This window comes from Silene latifolia, chromosome 1 (genome assembly GCF_048544455.1).
Source record: "Silene latifolia isolate original U9 population chromosome 1, ASM4854445v1, whole genome shotgun sequence".
NCBI classification, from domain to species: domain Eukaryota; kingdom Viridiplantae; phylum Streptophyta; class Magnoliopsida; order Caryophyllales; family Caryophyllaceae; genus Silene; species Silene latifolia.
In genome coordinates this window covers 8,720,147-8,738,086 of record NC_133526.1, presented here as the reverse complement: position 1 = coordinate 8,738,086, position 17,940 = coordinate 8,720,147, and the positions used below count along the sequence as shown (strand labels likewise).

Sequence of the window (17,940 nt, the reverse complement as noted above, 5' to 3'; positions counted from 1 at the left end):
CTTGTCTTATAAACTAATTTTTTTTCTCAAACCAAAATCGCTTTTTTTTTTCCAAAGTGGAATTAAATTAAGTTTTCAATTTTTAAGACCTAATGTAAGACTTTCAAACAATATTCTCCATTTCATTCCACATAGAGCTCATACACACAATTGGGGATAGGAAAAACCGGTTAACCGAACCAATTTTTATATTTGGTTTTATTACCTGATTAACAGATTTTTTTTACACCTTGTAAACCAAAACCCAAATCCGGTGAACCACTACTTTTCCGGAACTGAAACCGGATTTCAAACCAGTTTCAATTTTTTTTTATTCTTATTTCTCAGTATACCGGATATTTTTCTTATTGTCACCATAAATATACGTAAGCTTTAATTTGTAGTCTTTCAATACATTGATCAAACGTCATCAATCTTGGATTTTGACGGTTGGATAGGGCGTGAAGATGGAAAAAGAACAAGTGAAAGCATGGGCTGTGGCACAAAACATTTCAGTGAGTATTGATCTTGTTGAGGCTGCTAAAACTCATCTGAAATTCCTTGATGCATTGGAACACCGTAATCGTTTCCTATTTGAAGATCATGCCTTACAAAGGGCTGTCTACAGGTAAATGCTCTTAACTAACCTCTATCATGCAATATAATTTAATAAAAGAAAAATGTGACGCTTAATCGGTTAAGCGTCTTGTATTATGAAGAATCAATTGGTCGAGTTAATATTGTTGTCGATGTTGAATCTTTCAGATACAATGCATTTTGGCTTCCTTTGCTCGCCAAACATGAAGAGAACCCTGTTTCTGAAGAGGCATTGATTGTTCCTTTTGATTGTGAATTGATATGGCACTGCCATAGGTTAAACCCGGTATGGTTCTAACTTTAGACTAATATTTTCTCAAAGCCATCCGTTCCAAATGGAAAAACAATGATTCTTGTATAAAACCATTTTGCATAAGTCCTATTGCAAAGCCAGTGATATGTTACCAAAATAACTTGCACCAATCGCCACTTTTTTATGATAAAAGCACCAAAATTGGTTTATATTGTTTTATTTTAAAACTGTTCTAACATGAGGCTAAGCTTACTCATAGAAAAGGGGTTTATTACTTATTTAGATTACATCTATATTGGTACGTCTATGTTACAGGTCAGGTACAAATTCGATTGTGAAAAGTTGTTTGGAAGAATCCTTACCAACCACAAAGTCATGTCATCCATACAAGCGACATCGAAGAGCACAAGTGAAGATATATGGAGCAAATTGTACCCTGAAGAACCTTATGAGCTTGACTTAGAACGTCCCTTTTCAGAAGAGAGTTTGCAGAAAAGTTCACTAACTCAAAAAATTACTAATTATGATCTGATTGCTGCAGTTAAAAGACAGACTGGTTTCACTTATCAGGTAATATAAACTTTGTAAAGTAATTAATCTTCTTTATGTTTGTATTAGATTACTCAAAGATTACATGTGTTTGGCATGTCGACCACACATGGTCGACGAACTCTTTCTTAAAGAAGCATCAGCTAGATACAAAGGATTTCTTCATATCATTAGAACAAACAGGAAAACAGGTCTGCAAAGTTTCGGTGTCCCCACTTACGATGTTGATCTGATGTGGCACACACACCAACTGTACCCAGATTCTTATTGCAAAGACATGAAGGAATTGATAGGCGGTGTACTTCCACACATTGATTCTAACCCTGATAAATCAAAAGGGAGTAGACTGGACACTGGATTTACCGAAACTACCCAACAATGGGAACAAACCTTTGGGTTTAGCTATTGGAAGGCTGGTGGAATGAGTAGAGGAGATATCCCTACTCCAGTCACGCGTGTTCCCTACAAGTTCAGTGTCGATGCTAAGAAATCCAACAAGACCGAAAAGTTTGGCCAGCATATAAATTTTCCAACTGTGGAGGCTACGGAGGTAAAAACGATTTTCTAACAACCATATATTTATGATCAAAGTTTTAAAATATTTGAGCATCAAAATTGCACTTGTGGCTCACTTTACACGCAAAAAAATAGGAAGTTAATCTTTGCTACAAATTTCGGAATACTAGATTGATATCGAATTATCTAATCATCAATCTTGGTAGATAAAAGTCATTGTTTAAAAATGCTGCTATAATTTAATGATGTTATAAAATAATAATTGGTAGTTTTCATTAACAGGTATTATTAGAGTGCGTTGATATCAAGAACTTACCAAATGAGCGCAAAGAAAATCTCCTTGTTGCAGTCTCTAAGAATCAACCCGATACACTTTTCAAAACCAAGAGATGGTTGGGTATATCATCGGCTTCTAAGGACAAACTCTTTGCTTATTTTGAGTGTGAGCTAGCTGGAGAGTTTCTCCTTGAACTCATGTCCTATTCTCCTACTTCTGATGAGATGAAACAAAAGAGATCATTGAAGCTTCTTGGTTCATGCTCTGTTTCTTTAGAAGATATGTTGGCTTCCCGGTCTCAACTTTGGACAAATAAATGGATTTCACTTGATCTTATCTCTAGCGTTGGAAATTCCGAGCCAGTACTACTTCATGTATCTATATCATTTTCTCCTCCAATGCGCGCACCTCAAGTGTTTCATCTGGCGAGATGTCAGCATGTCAAACCTAATTTGGTTGAGACCAGAGTCATGGATTGTAGCGGGAAAAAAGTTTTTAATCTTCAGAAGAGGTAATCTTACTTTTATTTTAATTGTGAAGACAACTTATAGTCAGTATGAATATTATGGTCTATATGAAGATATAAAGATTTAAATATCTTGAAATTATTTTATTTAGGAATATAAGCAAGGATTCTACCAAAGGCCCTTATGATTTGTTGACAGAGGTATATTACATCCCCGCCTCTGGTAAAAAGCATGCATTGGTCGAATATTATGAAAATGAGTGGACCGTGAAAGGGACACATGATTCGTTCAAGCTTCAAAAAAACTCCGGGAATGATGTGTGGGTTAATATCCGTATACTACCCTTAAATTGCAGGACTATAACGTAAATTTAAACATGCAATTTATAGTCATAAAACGATAAATACAAGGAAACGATAAGGAACAAGAAATAACCTCGGGTCCTTGTTGAACGGCGTAAAGAACAGAAATCAAACCAGATTTCCTCCTAATTGTAACACCCAAGACTTTGTCCGAGATATGCCCTTGTGCTAGAACAGTGTTCTCCGATTGCCTTGCAATATAGGGAGAACTGATGTGAGTTTGCTTGAGATGTGAGATCTCGGTTTCTACAGAGATGAATGCTCTTCGAAACCCTAATTTGTTTTGGCAAATGATGATTAGGTTTAACAGAAGGAGGAGGTCTCCTTTTGTTCTCCCCAGTTCGGCAAAACCGAGACCCACACAAGGGAAGTGGGCTTCCACTTCCTCTTGGTTGTAACTCGCGGTCCGGTTCATTAAACTCCAAATGTATATGACGCGGTTTATATTATAAACTGTTATCGGTTATCGGAAATTAAGGCATCAGTTAATAATACGGGTTAGCTGAATTATTAATACGTGTCCGACAAAACAGTATTGTATAATTATTTTTAATATACATTTAATTAAATATAAATCACGTATATTTAATTTTACGAATTAACCGGTTAATTCGCTTATAGCCCATGATATTTAATCCGTATTAAATATAATATCTCAACATCACATATTTGACTAATTACTAGTCAAATAACTCGGACTAACTGGTTAGTCAATTTTGGCATCTACATGACAGTATTTTCATACCGTCACATCTCTCGAACGTATCCTATAGGTGTGACTTTTAGGGACCAGTTGATCACCGCCATCTGTATGACAATAACGTCAAACTTATCTAGCAAGCCAACCGTTATTGATAAACGTGGATCAACCGATAATAATACCAAAAGTATGCCCTTTGATCCTTTTAGAGGTTTATAAGTCCTGCACTAAGCGTTAAGGACACAAACCCCAACAAGCTCCCACTTGTCCGTACAAGTGTATGTGCAATGACGTTATCCGCACTAACTGGAGGACACAAGCTCCAACAAACTCCCACTTGTCCGAACAAGTGTAGGTGCGATAACCGATTCTCATATTCATTTAAAATCTCTCCCACTCAATGTAAAACAATTTGCAGATCCGGATCCACAAAGGTCGTATTTTACAATCGATCCGTATCTAGAGTGGTTTCCCCGACTAGAGAGTAACTTAAGCGATAAAACGAATCCGTATTCGAGCATGGCCATGCATTTGATTCTGACTCCTCGAGTGGCCCCGAGAAATATCGAGCACGATAAAGGCTGAATATTTCCTTCAACTCGACTCCTTCCGATCTAAGCACAGCATGAAATGACCCAGAAAAAATCTACTTGGCCCCCTGTTACGGATGACCGTGAGAAAGAAACCAAAGTCACCCAAAATCTGCCGTAGTCTCAAGAGACAGTCGATAGTCAAAGAATCGACTCTTAGGATCACCATGGTAGTCCTATCCACGACCGGGCAACGAATGTTATAAAACATTTAGGACTCCACGTCGATGTCACAATGGTGTCCTACGAGATATCCGTATAACTCGCCCTCGTGATTGGTCAGTCAACCGGTTGACTTATGGCTCGTTGAACCCACCATCAACCAACGTCACAAAATAATTGCAAGAGTTATCAGCTCATGTGGGCAATTAAGGACTAAAAAGATATGATGTTTGTTCAGTTCACTTTGTGGTGTTCAAAATTGTCGTACAATTCCACATGAAAAACAAAATATATATATATAAAATATCAAAACGATGATGTCGTATAGAGTACAAGAGAGAATGAATCCGATCCATAAAAGAGTACTACAACTTAGGAACACGTTTAATTCCCATGGAATTAACGTGCCCTTCATGCTTATCTTGTCGTAATGCTTTAGTGAGAGGATCTGCTATGTTATCATCTATAGCAATCTTTTCTATCACTACTTCCTTTTGCTCCACGTAATCCCGGATTAGATGAGCTTTCCGTTGTACATGTCTAGACGCAACATAGTACTCGGACTCGGTCGTAGAATCTCTTTGTAACACTTTGCTTGGAACTCTTCCGGTGATCGTAGCGCCATTAAGAGTAAAAACGAATCCAGACCGAGATTTCGAGTCATCTCGATCCATAAGTCAATGCCCAATCTTTAGTCCTCCGTAGGTACTTAAGATTGTTCTTGATGTACCATCCAATGTGATTCACCTGGATCTTTGTTGGAATCGACTTGTCATACTCAATGCATATGCCACGTCCGGACGTGTGCATATCATGGCATACATGATTGATCCTATTGCCGAAGCATAAGGAATCCGTGTCATGCGCTCTTTCTCTTCCGGTGTCTCTGGTGCCTGAGACTTGCTCAAATGCACCCCTGGAGCCATAGGAAGGAACCCCTTCTCGGAGTTAGTCATGCTGAATCTCTCCAGGACTTTGTCTATGTAAGACTCCTGACTGAGAGATAACATCCGTCGTGATCTATCTCGATAGATGCGGATGCCTAGAATTCTCTGTGCCTCTCCCAGATCTTTCATCTGGAAATGGTTCTTCAACCATACTTTCACCGGTTAAGAGAGGTATGTCATTCCCAATCGGAGTATGTCGTCAACATACAATATTAGGAAGACAATCTTGCTCCCACTCGACTTGATATATAGACATGGTTCCTCGACAGATCGAGTAAATCCATTTTCTTTTATCACTTGGTCGAAGCGATGATTCCAACTCCTTGATGCTTGCTTAAGTGCATAAATGGAACGCTTAAGTTTGCATACTTTCTTAGGATGTTCAGGATCGATGAAACCTTCGGGTTGTACCAAGTACAACTCTTCCTCCAAAAAGCCGTTTAAGAAGGCGGTTTTCACGTCCATTTGCCAAATTTCATAGTCATGAAAAGCGGCGATCGCTAAGATAATCCGAATGGAACGCAGCATGACTACGGGTGCAAAAATCTCATCGTAGTGCAAACCTGGCACTTGGGTGAAACCTTTAGCAACTAGTCATGCTTTGTAGATATCTTGTTGACCTTCCACAGAATGCTTTATCTTGTAAAGCCATTTGCATTGAAGGGGACGAACCTTAGCAGGTAAGTCAACAAGATCCCACACGTTGTTCTCATACATGGAGTCCATCTCGGATTGCATGGCCTCAAGCCATAGCTTTGAGTTAGAACTAGTCATGGCACCTTTATAGGTTGCGGGTTCACTACTCGTTAAGAGTAGAACGTCATCTATGTCATGTTCCTCGACCATACCAATGTATCTGTCCGGAGGAATAGAGACTCTTCCCGACCTCCTAAGTTCCTCAGGAATATTCACCGCAGCCGGGATTGAAGGAACAGGTTCCTCCAATAGTTGCTCGGTGTTTGGTTCTGGAATCTCCGACAGGTCGAAGGTTCTATCACTCTTTGCATTCTCGAGAAATTCCTTCTCTAAGAATGTCGCACTAGCCGCAACAAAAACGCGTCGTTCGGTTGGCGAATAGAAGTAATGACCACGTGTTCCTTTAGGATAACCTATAAAGTATGTCTTGACCGATCGCGGGCCGAGCTTATCCTCGTGTCTCCACTTGACATAAGCCTCGCAGCCCCAAACCCGTATAAAGGACAAGTTAGGGACCGTTCCCTTCCATAGTTCATATGGAGTCTTGTCAACAGCTTTAGACGGACTTCGGTTAAGTATTAGAGCGGCTGACAAAAGAGCATAACCCCATAATGAATCAGGTAAAACCGTGTGACTCATCATGGATCGAACCATATCAAGTAGTGTTCGATTTCTCCGTTCGGACACACCATTCAGCTGAGGTGTTCCAGGTGGAGTTAACTGTAAGGCAATCCCACAGTCTTTAAGGTGTTGATCAAACTCGTGAGAAAGATACTCGCCACCACGATCCGAACGTAGTGTTTTAATCTTTCTACCTAATAGGTTCTGTACCCTATTCTGGTATTCCTTGAATTTCTCAAAGGATTCACTTTTTGTGCTTCATTAAGTAGACATAGCCATATCTACTCAAATCGTCCGTGAAAGTGATGAAATACCTATAGCCTTCTCGTGCGGTGATTGACATAGGACCACATACATCCGTGTGTATGAGTCCTAATAGGTCGCCAGCCGCGCATTCCAACACCTTTGAAGGAAATACGAGTCATCTTACCGATGAGACATGATTCACACGTGCCAAATGATTGAAAATCAAAGGCCGAGATAGCTCCATGTTTGATGAGCTGTTTTACGCGTTTCTCATTAATGTGTCCCATACGGCAGTGCCATAGATACGTTTGATCTTTGTCACCAACCTTGAACCTTTTATTCATTACGTGTAATATTTCCGTGGTCTGATCTAAAACATAAATTCCATTCATGGAGACTGCCTTGCCATAAATCATATTGTGTAATGAGAAAATGCAAGAATTATTTTCTATTACAAATGAAAAACCAAGTTTATAAAGCGCAGAAACTGAAATAATGTTTTTCGAAAGACTAGGAACATAATAGCAGTCTAATAAAGACAACTCAAATCCGCTAGGAAGCTGGATCATATATGTCCCCTTGGAGATGGCAGCTACTCATGCTCCATTTCCAACACGCAGGTCAACCTCACCCTTTACGAGAGGCTTGAGATTTGAGCCCCCGCACATGATTACACGGATGAGAACCACAACCAAGTATCAAGTACCCAAGTTCCGTAACTTGCGTGGTTAATCTCAATCATATGAATAAAAGTAGAAGAAGAGGAAGACATACCAACAGGTTTAACACGACCTGCCTTTAAGTCCTCATGATAAACAGGACATGTGCGTCTCCAATGCCCAGTCTTGTGGCAATGGTGGCATTCCATGTTTTCATTCTTGCTCTTTGTCGTGCCTGATGAGTTGCTCGCCTCACCAGGACCACTCTTACCTGAACCCGACTTCTTGAACTTCGCCTTACCTACTGTTAGGTTTGCCGGAGCTTTGCCCTTACCTTTCCCTTTGTTTGACACAACGAGAACATCTGTTTCGAACTCCCATGAACTTCATGTCCTTCTCGGTGCATGTACGAGGAGGAGTGCAATTCATGGGGAGTTTTCTTCAAATCATTCATATAGTAATTCGCTCTGAATTGCGAATAACCATCGTGGAGTGAGTGAAGAATACGGTCGATAACAATATTCTCGCTGATGTTACGATTAAAGGTCTCAGTTTCTCGACATTCTCAATCATGCTGAGAATGTGTGGGCTAACCGGTTGGCCCTTCTGGAGTCTCGCATCAAAGAAGCGAGTGGTATGCTCATAGGTCACGATTCTCGGTGCTTTCGAGAATTCCTTAGTGAGCGTGGTGAAAATCTTGTTTGCACCATGGGCTATGAAGCGTTTCTGCAAATTGGGTTCCATTGCAAAAATAAGTACGTTCTTTACCGCACCCGCTTCTAAAGCGAAATCGTTATACTTGTCGATTTCGTTAATTCCAGCCGTGGGGCCTGGGTTTAACGGCATGGGCTCAAGCAGATATTTGAGCTTTCCGTCAGCAGCGGCAGCATTCCGTAATGCTGCCTCCCAGTCCGCGAAGTTGGATCCGTCATTCTTCAGTCGAGTAGACTGATTCATCTGACTCATGAAGATCCTAAGCCAGGACTCACGGTCCAATGTGGCACTTGGCATTGGGTTATCACTTGAACCAGCCATTTGTTGTTTAGCAGTTTAAAAGTTCGTGTTCTACACTGAAAAAGGAAGAAAAACAAAACGAAATAAGCAACTCATCGAGGTGATTTAAGTCTATTTTAAAATTCATTTTAAACATGTAGACTCTCGCACTTGCATAATTGATCTCCCTCAAGAATGATACAAGTGATCCCAAGACTCAATTTCTGTAAATTGGTAAGCCAACTGTTTAGCTAATTCTTCCGGAAGAACTCTTGGTCGATAGATTTCCGTAAATCCTATCTATAGTCCACCACAGTCACAGGATCGTACGAGTGACCATAGTGTTGAGATAAAATAGGTCAATCAGTTCCAACTTACCCGACGTAGAAGGGGTCATAGTATGCCTACCGACGAAGAAGGGATTCATTGGAGTTTGACCTATAAAGACCGTTCTCAATTTTTGTTTATACGAGGAAGATCCCATCAACTAAATCATAATTCATTTTAAGTGAACGAATAACTAGCGTTTGTCGTGAATGAATTTATTTGGATGATGGCTTAATAAAACGTGTGACATGCGAATGTCAAGGAAAACTAACTCGTGACCTCTATATGTGTCAGTTTTCATGCAATAATTAGGTGGTTTGGTTTTTAGGCGGAATATGATGCAAATTATCGTTGCGATAAAATAAATAAAGGAATGCGATACGTAAATAAAAAAAATCCTAGTGTGGCCTATCCTAGTATAAGAACAAAATACAACTTTGGAATCCACCGTTGGACCCGAAAAGCTTGTCTTGATGTTCCATCTCGATCCAAGTAGCGGGAGTGAGCATCTGGTCTCCATCTTTGGTCTTCTCAAAAATTACAATTTAAAATTACAAATATAAACCTATTTACATTCTAATTAAAACTGTAATTACAAGTGAAAAATCCAAAACGGAGATGCGAGATCTCAAAATACAACCAAGACCGTGTTCCATCATTACGGTAACACGTTCTACTAAGGCCACACTAAGTTACAATCAATTGTAAAAATTAAATACGTAATAAAATGGCATTCACGACATTCATAAATATACGATAAATAAAAATGCATCAACTAAAAAAAAATTCATTCGTGACATAATTCCGTAATTATGTTAAATTTATCCAAACCACCTTTTAACGATTAAAATTCATGTGATAAAACCGCTTCTATCATTTAATTTTAATCCATTACAATCCGTCATTTTAAAGACGCTTTAAAACAACTGTATGGTACGTGAGTGAACTGATTCACTATTAAGCGAGTGTACTATATCCGTATAAAGTACATATTATAGCCAAAAGAAAATTTAAAACAAAAGGAATAAATTTTCAAAGCTGTTAAAACAAAAATCCTTCGATCCAGGCACATAAGTGCTCGATCGAGGGACAGGAGGGCTCGATCGAATGAGGCTGCCATTCGATCGAGGGGTATGCCAATCAGGAAGTATTCGATCAACTAACCTGGAGGTCGATCGAGTACCAATATCAGCAAATCTGCTCGATTGAGTACGAGGACAACTCGATCGAGCAGGGGGGTTTTGAAAACAGGTCGATCGAGTACAACATGGACTCAATCGAGCAAAAAATTTTGGAACAGGGTCGATCGAGTACAGCAGGGACTCGATCGAGCAAAAAATATACAGGAAAGCCACTCGATCGATTAAAAGCATGGTCGATCAAGTGCAATAATCACTGGAAAAACCAAAACCCTCGTGAAAACATGTTTCGAGACAAAAACAATTGCAAATTCGATCAAAATGCATTAAAACAAATTTGACAATTTACAAAACATGACATATTGTTATAATCTCCGTATAAAACAACAATATGTAAAAACCAAATCGGAAAAAAAAATGAAATTACCGTGTAATACATGACACGGTTAAAAAAAAATTTCTGCCGTGTATACTAGGCACGGTTTTCGAAGCAGAAAATCATCGTTTCAAAAACGTTTTATGAAAAACACATGAAAAATTCACGTGGCCTCGCTCTGATACCACTTGTGGGTTAATATCCGTATACTACCCTTAAATTGCAGGACTATAACGTAAATTTAAACATGCAATTTATAGTCATAAAACGATAAATACAAGGAAACGATAAGGAACAAGAAATAACCTCGGGTCCTTGTTGAACGGCGTAAAGAACAGAAATCAAACCAGATTTCCTCCTAATTGTAACACCCAAGACTTTGTCCGAGATATGCCCTTGTGCTAGAACAGTGTTCTCCGATTGCCTTGCAATATAGGGAGAACTGATGTGAGTTTGCTTGAGATGTGAGATCTCGGTTTCTACAGAGATGAATGCTCTTCGAAACCCTAATTTGTTTTGGCAAATGATGATTAGGTTTAACAGAAGGAGGAGGTCTCCTTTTGTTCTCCCCAGTTCGGCAAAACCGAGACCCACACAAGGGAAGTGGGCTTCCACTTCCTCTTGGTTGTAACTCGCGGTCCGGTTCATTAAACTCCAAATGTATATGACGCGGTTTATATTATAAACTGTTATCGGTTATCGGAAATTAAGGCATCAGTTAATAATACGGGTTAGCTGAATTATTAATACGTGTCCGACAAAACAGTATTGTATAATTATTTTTAATATACATTTAATTAAATATAAATCACGTATATTTAATTTTACGAATTAACTGGTTAATTCGCCATAGCCCATGATATTTAATCCGTATTAAATATAATATCTCAACATCACATATTTGACTAATTACTAGTCAAATAACTCGGACTAACTGGTTAGTCAATTTTGGCATCTACATGACAGTATTTTCATACCGTCACATCTCTCGAACGTATCCTATAGGTGTGACTTTTAGGGACCAGTTGATCACCGCCATCTGTATGACAATAACGTCAAACTTATCTAGCAAGCCAACCGTTATTGATAAACGTGGATCAACTGATAATAATACCAAAGTATGCCCTTTGATCCTTTTAGAGGTTTATAAGTCCTTGCACTAACTGTTAAGGACACAAACCCCAACATGATGATAGTCTCTTCGAGTTTGCTGGTTATAATAAGATAGTAAGGACTACCTTCTAACATTTTGTTAATTCATTAGTATAAATAGTGAAATAAAAATCCTAAATCATAGTCCCTTAAAAGTATAATAATTTCCTTCACTGAATTTCTACAGGTGAAACTATTTCCTGGAAGAAGGCTGCAGCCTGGACCCAAGCAATCTAGCAATGAAAAATCAGAACAAGATTTCACAACTATGGTCGAGTTCTCTACAGATTATCCTTATGGGAGGGCTGTAGGGCTAATCAATTCAAAGTCACGAACAATCAAGGTTTGTCTTCATTTGAAACCCCGGATAAATTATTGTTTCCTTCTACATCATTTTATCATTCTTCTCACCATACTTCATTTAAACAGGCCATGGATGAACTGATAGTCCTACCTAGCATTGCCTTAGCATTCATACTATCCGAAAATATCAGTGGAGATGAGCAAAGTGGTTTCAGTATTGATGGAGAAGATAAGGTTAATGCTAAAGGGTCTTTTTGTTCTATTACGTGTGCTGATACGGTTGATGAAAAGGTCAATGCTAAAGGATCGGTATGTTGTGGTATTAGTTGTGAGCCGGGCATGGATACAATTTTGAAGTTAGCCCAAACTAAGAAAGTAGGGGACAAAGCCCAATGCATAGGCCAATGTACTAATTGTGGCGACTTGAACATGGTGAAAGCGGCTGATTGTATGGACAGGGTGAAAGCTGCTGATTGTATGGACAGGGTGAAAGCAGCTGATTGTATGGACAGGGTGAAAGCTACTGATTGTATGGACAAAGTGAAAGTTGGTGCTGATTGTATGGACATGGTGAAAGCTGCTGATTGTATGGACATTGATTGTATGAACATGGTAAAAGGTGTTGATTGTATGGACATGGTGAAAGGTGCTGATTGTATGGACATGGTAAAAGCAGCTAAAGGGAACGGAGCCCAATGCATAGGCCAATGTACGAATTGTGGTGACATGGACCTGGTAAAAGGTGCTGATTGTATGGACATGGCAAAAGTTGCTAAGCCGGGAATAGGTGAATGTAATTGTACTGCTGCGATCATTGGATATGCATAATTGAGATGTAGCACTTTGTTGCTAATATCAGTTCTCATGGTATTTTTCTGACAATGTTTAAGAATAAAGCTGGTTATGTTTAAGAATAAGTAGTAAAATATTTAAGAATAAAGTTGTAATGAATAAAAGTCATATTAATCAATTCATATGTGCCAGTGTGAGTTCTGAAACGAGATTTTATTTTTGTTCATATGTTCTACTCCGTTTGTCTTGGCCGTTTGTTTACCTTTGCGGAGAGAGGATGAGATCATTTGTAGGTATTATTATTATTGCTAAATAACAAGTGGACAATAATGGATGTTCAAGGTCAAATTACCCATTAGAAGCATGACTAATATAGAAAGATAAACGAAAATGAATAAGACACTTAAAAATTAAATAGGTAAATAAATTATTGGAAGGGAGGGAGTGTAATTTGCCTTTAGTTATGAGTTGTTTGATGCCCAAATTTTTGGAGACGTCCACACACTCACATTTGAGCTTCGAAAACCTTCTGATTTGAAGGTTAAGGGAAAAAAAATTATTCGGTGACATCCAAGTACCTAAACACGGATTCTGCATATTCAGAATTTGGAGACAAACCTTCAACTTTTATAATTGGCCGGTTCGCTAATATTTTTTTTTTCTTTTTTGGGGAAGGGGAAGTTGTCGGAAAAAAAGACTCTCGCGGGTCGGAAGGCGGCGGGGCTTCCTATTCTATTCCAAAGGGGATGTGGTTTAGCAAAGCGAAGTTTTCCTCAAACCCAGGGATCAACAAATAAAGGATAGACAGATCTGTTCGCAGGATTTCTGCAAACAAAAATATTATTTATTTAATAACTTGCAGAATATATTTAATAATTTAAACTTGTAGGGTGCTTCGTTTCGATCACAGGAACCTCAAACAGCCGGATTTTTTTAAAGAACCCGTGAAAAACTGACATAAATTGCCGACGTATTTTAACGATTCAAAGCTGATTGGTTTTTATAAATTTCTATTTCAATTTGTTATTTAATATGTTGACTAATTTTAAATCTTATTTTTGTAACGCCAAAATGTTTCAAATATTGTGTTAAGTTAGAAAGATTAAAGGTTATCGTATATAATGGAACATGGTATATTATGTGGTGAAATATGTTATTGCGGCATGTGAGAACTACTAGGATTTGTGAACGAAGTAATGAAAAAGGCTTGAATTAACTTACTTGTATAGAAACTGATTGAAAAACATGATATCGAATAAGAGTTAGGGAATATATTCTCATTTTTACCATATTTAATGAGAATATGTTGTTAAACTTACCATATATGGGTTATTAATGTGTGTCCTTAGGGCACACATTAGAAAAATTCATATAGTATTAGTGGGTGGGTTTTGTTTCCTACTAATAATATGATGTATAATGGCATATAATATAATAATTATATAATAACTACAATATTATTATTCGTCTTCATTAAAATAATTGTATGGTACGAGTTTCAAGTAATTCAATTAAAATATTTATTAAAAATAATCCTTTAATTGTGTTAAAATACGGAGTATTACAGTCCTCCCCCTTGAAAGGAACTTCGTCCCCGAAGTTCACCTGCTTTTAAAACCCGTCCGCACAATACAACACTCACACGCTTTTAACACATCCAATTAACGAACCAATTAACACATCTCACGAGAAAGGGCATTGACTAAAAGGTAGTATTGTAATCTATCCCCCTTAAAGGAACTTCGTCCTCGAAGTTTGAGACACACATACAAGCAACCAATTCACGCTAATAAATTATGGGTATTGCTTTTTCACATACGCCTTTTACTCTTTCACATACGTAATTTACAAGGTTACCCTTCTCATTTCTTCATCCTTTTCCCCAACAAATCAATTATTTCTCTCCCTTCCCTAATCCCCTTCACCCATCTCCATTAACCACCACACACCTCCATTAACCACCATCTCGCCGGCACTCCGGCCGACACCAGTCCCTGCTCCGACCTCGTCCAGCCACCCCTGCACCGGTCTCCCTTCCCCCAGTGACTGCCGCACTCCCCTCCCATCCCCCTGTGATTCCGAGTCCGGCTACCACCGCACAACCCGTTTCCCTTTTTGACCCACCACGGCAGACTCGCCACCATTATTATTATTATTATTATTATTATTATTATTATTATTATTATTATTATTATTATTATTATTATTATTATTATTATTATTATTATTATTATTATTATTATTATTATTATTATTATTATTATTATTATTATTATTATTATTATTATTATCTTTATTATTTACTCAAATTCTACAGTACAGCTAACTGTCGTATTCACTAACTTTCATCGACCAAAAATGCGTCCCTCCTAAAGTAAGACCGGACAGCTAATAGTAAAGAAGTCATCAGAGCTAACACAATAAGATTGAAGGGAGACCGGTGCAGGGGTGGTTTACAGTTCAGAATTCATAGGATGCGCTCTGGAGCTCGAAAATTCTTGTTTTAGTTGTACTGCAAAGACGTTGGTTTGACAGGAGACTCCGTTCAGATGACTTGTATTAAACACGTTCATTGTCCAAACGGGTTTAGATTTGTACTGTTGAGTCTGCAGTCAAGGTAAGTCGAATTTTATTTGTTATAATGCGATAACTGCCTACTGCAAGCAGGTGCCGAGAGATAAGAATTGACAGGAGTATAAGACCCATGTCTGCATGAATTCAGTTGTCACAGATGCATGCATTAGACTGACTACATTGCCCACCCAAATAGTTACAGTAGTCTCCCGGTACGAAAGGGAAGAAGTCGGTTTGACAGGAGACTCCGTTCAGACTTGGGCATGTGGCGTAAAATTTGTACTGTCGAGTCTGCAGTCATGAAAAGTCAAATAAGCTAGCTGAAATGCATTGTCAAACCGAGTTTAATTTGTTATATAATGCGATAATTGCGATCGCTGCGCGGTGCGGGAGATAAGAGGTGACAGAGCATAGGACCCATATCTGTATGAATTGATTGGCATGTATATGAGCATTAGACTACCAACCTGCGCACCCAAATTCAAGGATCTTGTTATCAGATATGTACAACTTATACAAAATCAGATCGTTTTCACGTGTAATCTAGACAACTTTTATGAAGGATCATGGTTCTGGACAAATCATTCAGAGATGTCTATGACATGTAATTCAGTGATTTATACTTTGGTACTTCAATTTTTGAAGTAGAGAGTCAAATGGTGAACAGGTGAAGTCATCTTTTATGGATCCTCAACTGAGAAATAATCAAGTCAAAGTCAAAGCGTATCTAAATAATCAATTAAATACGAAAAACAATACCCATTAGTAAAATGAAATTGAATATTTTCACAGTGAATATGAAATGAAAATATAAATATAAATATAAATAACAAATGAGTATCTAAATATTTTTCTAAAATAATACGTGATAGTACTAAACTAAACTATTACAAGTCATTTAATTCAATGGTTGTTGTCCCATTGTTCGATTTGGTTGGAACTTGTTTTTGATAAAGCGTTAATCTATCTTGAATATGATTCAGATATCGAACATTACCAAGCGAGTAAAGCGTTGGTAATGGACTCCTACTTCCAAGTCGTACCTACAAAAATCATTAATATAGTATTTTAAGACGGTGTAACACAATTATAAAAACATTCAAGCATACAAAAATAGTTACATAAACTTACCCATACAAAATGTTCCGGGGCTCGAAGGTAGACCATTGAAAAAATTCTTCTTGGACCATGTTCATCTACATTTGTTGCTTTCGTTGGTAAACAAGTCATACTCTGACGGCGTGACAAACCCACAAAAATTGCATTATAACGATTGGCAGCAACAAGCAATAACTCAGTGTCAAACAATATGGTCGCAAACATTGTCCCCCCGAAAAAGAAACCCTATCGCAAAGGGCAACAAAATTATTCACACCCGCAAAAATATCAGTATAAAACTCCTTGTTACTCTCTAGCTCATCCAATAAATCACGTCTTACCTTTAGCCATTCATTTTCATCGCCATAAATATCTAAAGCAATACAGCGGTACCCGCAATTTCCATCACCTATGACATTCACCCAGTCCGTTATCCAACTTACCATGATATCACATAAATCTTCCGGCCACTGAAATGGTGTACTACTCTTTGTAGGAATCTCTTTCTCCTTTGCGACCGAACCATTACTTCTCCCTCTTTTACAACCCTTTTTAGGAACCTTTTTGTCCTTTCCGACTGTGTTCGTTGATCTCTCTCTTTCATAGCTCTCAGTGGGAAACTCCTTTTCAACGTATTCCCATTGTGATGGTGTTCTTGAAACCGAGGTTTTTTTTGGGCGCCCTCTTGTCTTTTTAACTTCAGGGTCAACAATGTTAGGAGGATGCAACATATTCTCAATGTATTCAGAATTTTTTTTCATCGATTGTGCACCACCCTTTATCACTTCATCAACTAGTCTGCGTAACCTATTTTCCTCCTCAACCTCCTTTTCAGCGACTCCTTCTCCAACAACTGTCTTGACATCTAAAGTTTTCCAAAATTGGTGAATAGAGTCTAGTTCAATACAGCCATCTACAAGTAGAAAACAACAATTATCATCACGAATAACAAGTAACAACTATCATTAACTAATTTTTTGTATATTATTTGCAAATACCTGTGTCGAGTAGCTTAATAACTTCGCATGTGTAAGGTAGACCATGTGTCACCTTCTTAACACAATTATTACATTCTGCCTTTTGTAGTGCAAGGTCTATAGCATTAATCGCGTGGTGGCTAACATTTAAATTCAATCTTTGATAAACATTCAAAGCCACGCCAATATGAAGACGAATAATTCTTGAGCGGCCCAATTCTCTGACTATTTCTCCAATCTGAAGTTTTACAGAATTATGAATTGTTTCAAAAACTGTGTCGAAACCACCATTGGACGTTTTTAGCAATCGCTTAAGCGACGCATGCACATCCTCAACTCTGTAAACAACACAATGCAAGTTTAAAAAAATTGAAACAAATAATAATAATAATGCGTATTTAACATAATAATGTATTTACATATTATCTGTTTGTGGTAACATTCCCAAAATGTAGGATGTTGTTAATCCAAGCGGACACGAATCTCTCTTTATATAGATCAAGTCATGTCTCTTTCAAATATTTTTTCAATCCCGGGACAAACCGGTATTTTTCGAAACATATCCTCTCATTTTCCAAATATTCAGCC

The 17,940-nt window shown here is 38.1% G+C and overlaps 1 protein-coding gene across 1 annotated transcript; it reads left to right on the top strand.

Annotated features, from left to right (window-relative positions):
- Positions 1–446: 446 nt before the first annotated feature.
- On the top strand, positions 447–12,739 carry LOC141633221 (glycine-rich domain-containing protein 1-like). Its single transcript, XM_074445691.1, has 8 exons — positions 447–607; positions 745–862; positions 1,145–1,403; positions 1,477–1,928; positions 2,177–2,682; positions 2,790–2,838; positions 11,796–11,951; positions 12,038–12,739. Exons 1-8 carry the CDS (start codon positions 447–449, stop codon positions 12,737–12,739), a joined length of 2,403 nt encoding a protein of 800 aa, XP_074301792.1.
- Positions 12,740–17,940: the final 5,201 nt, after the last annotated feature.

Coding starts and splice junctions, on each gene's coding strand:
- LOC141633221 (XM_074445691.1), top strand. CDS start 447: ATGGAAAAAGAACAAGTGAAAGCATGGGCTGTGGCACAAAACATTTCA. Junction 1,929..2,176: donor CAACTGTGGAGGCTACGGAG/GTAAAAACGATT, acceptor TTTCATTAACAG/GTATTATTAGAGTGCGTTGA. Junction 2,839..11,795: donor CTTATGATTTGTTGACAGAG/GTATATTACATC, acceptor GAATTTCTACAG/GTGAAACTATTTCCTGGAAG.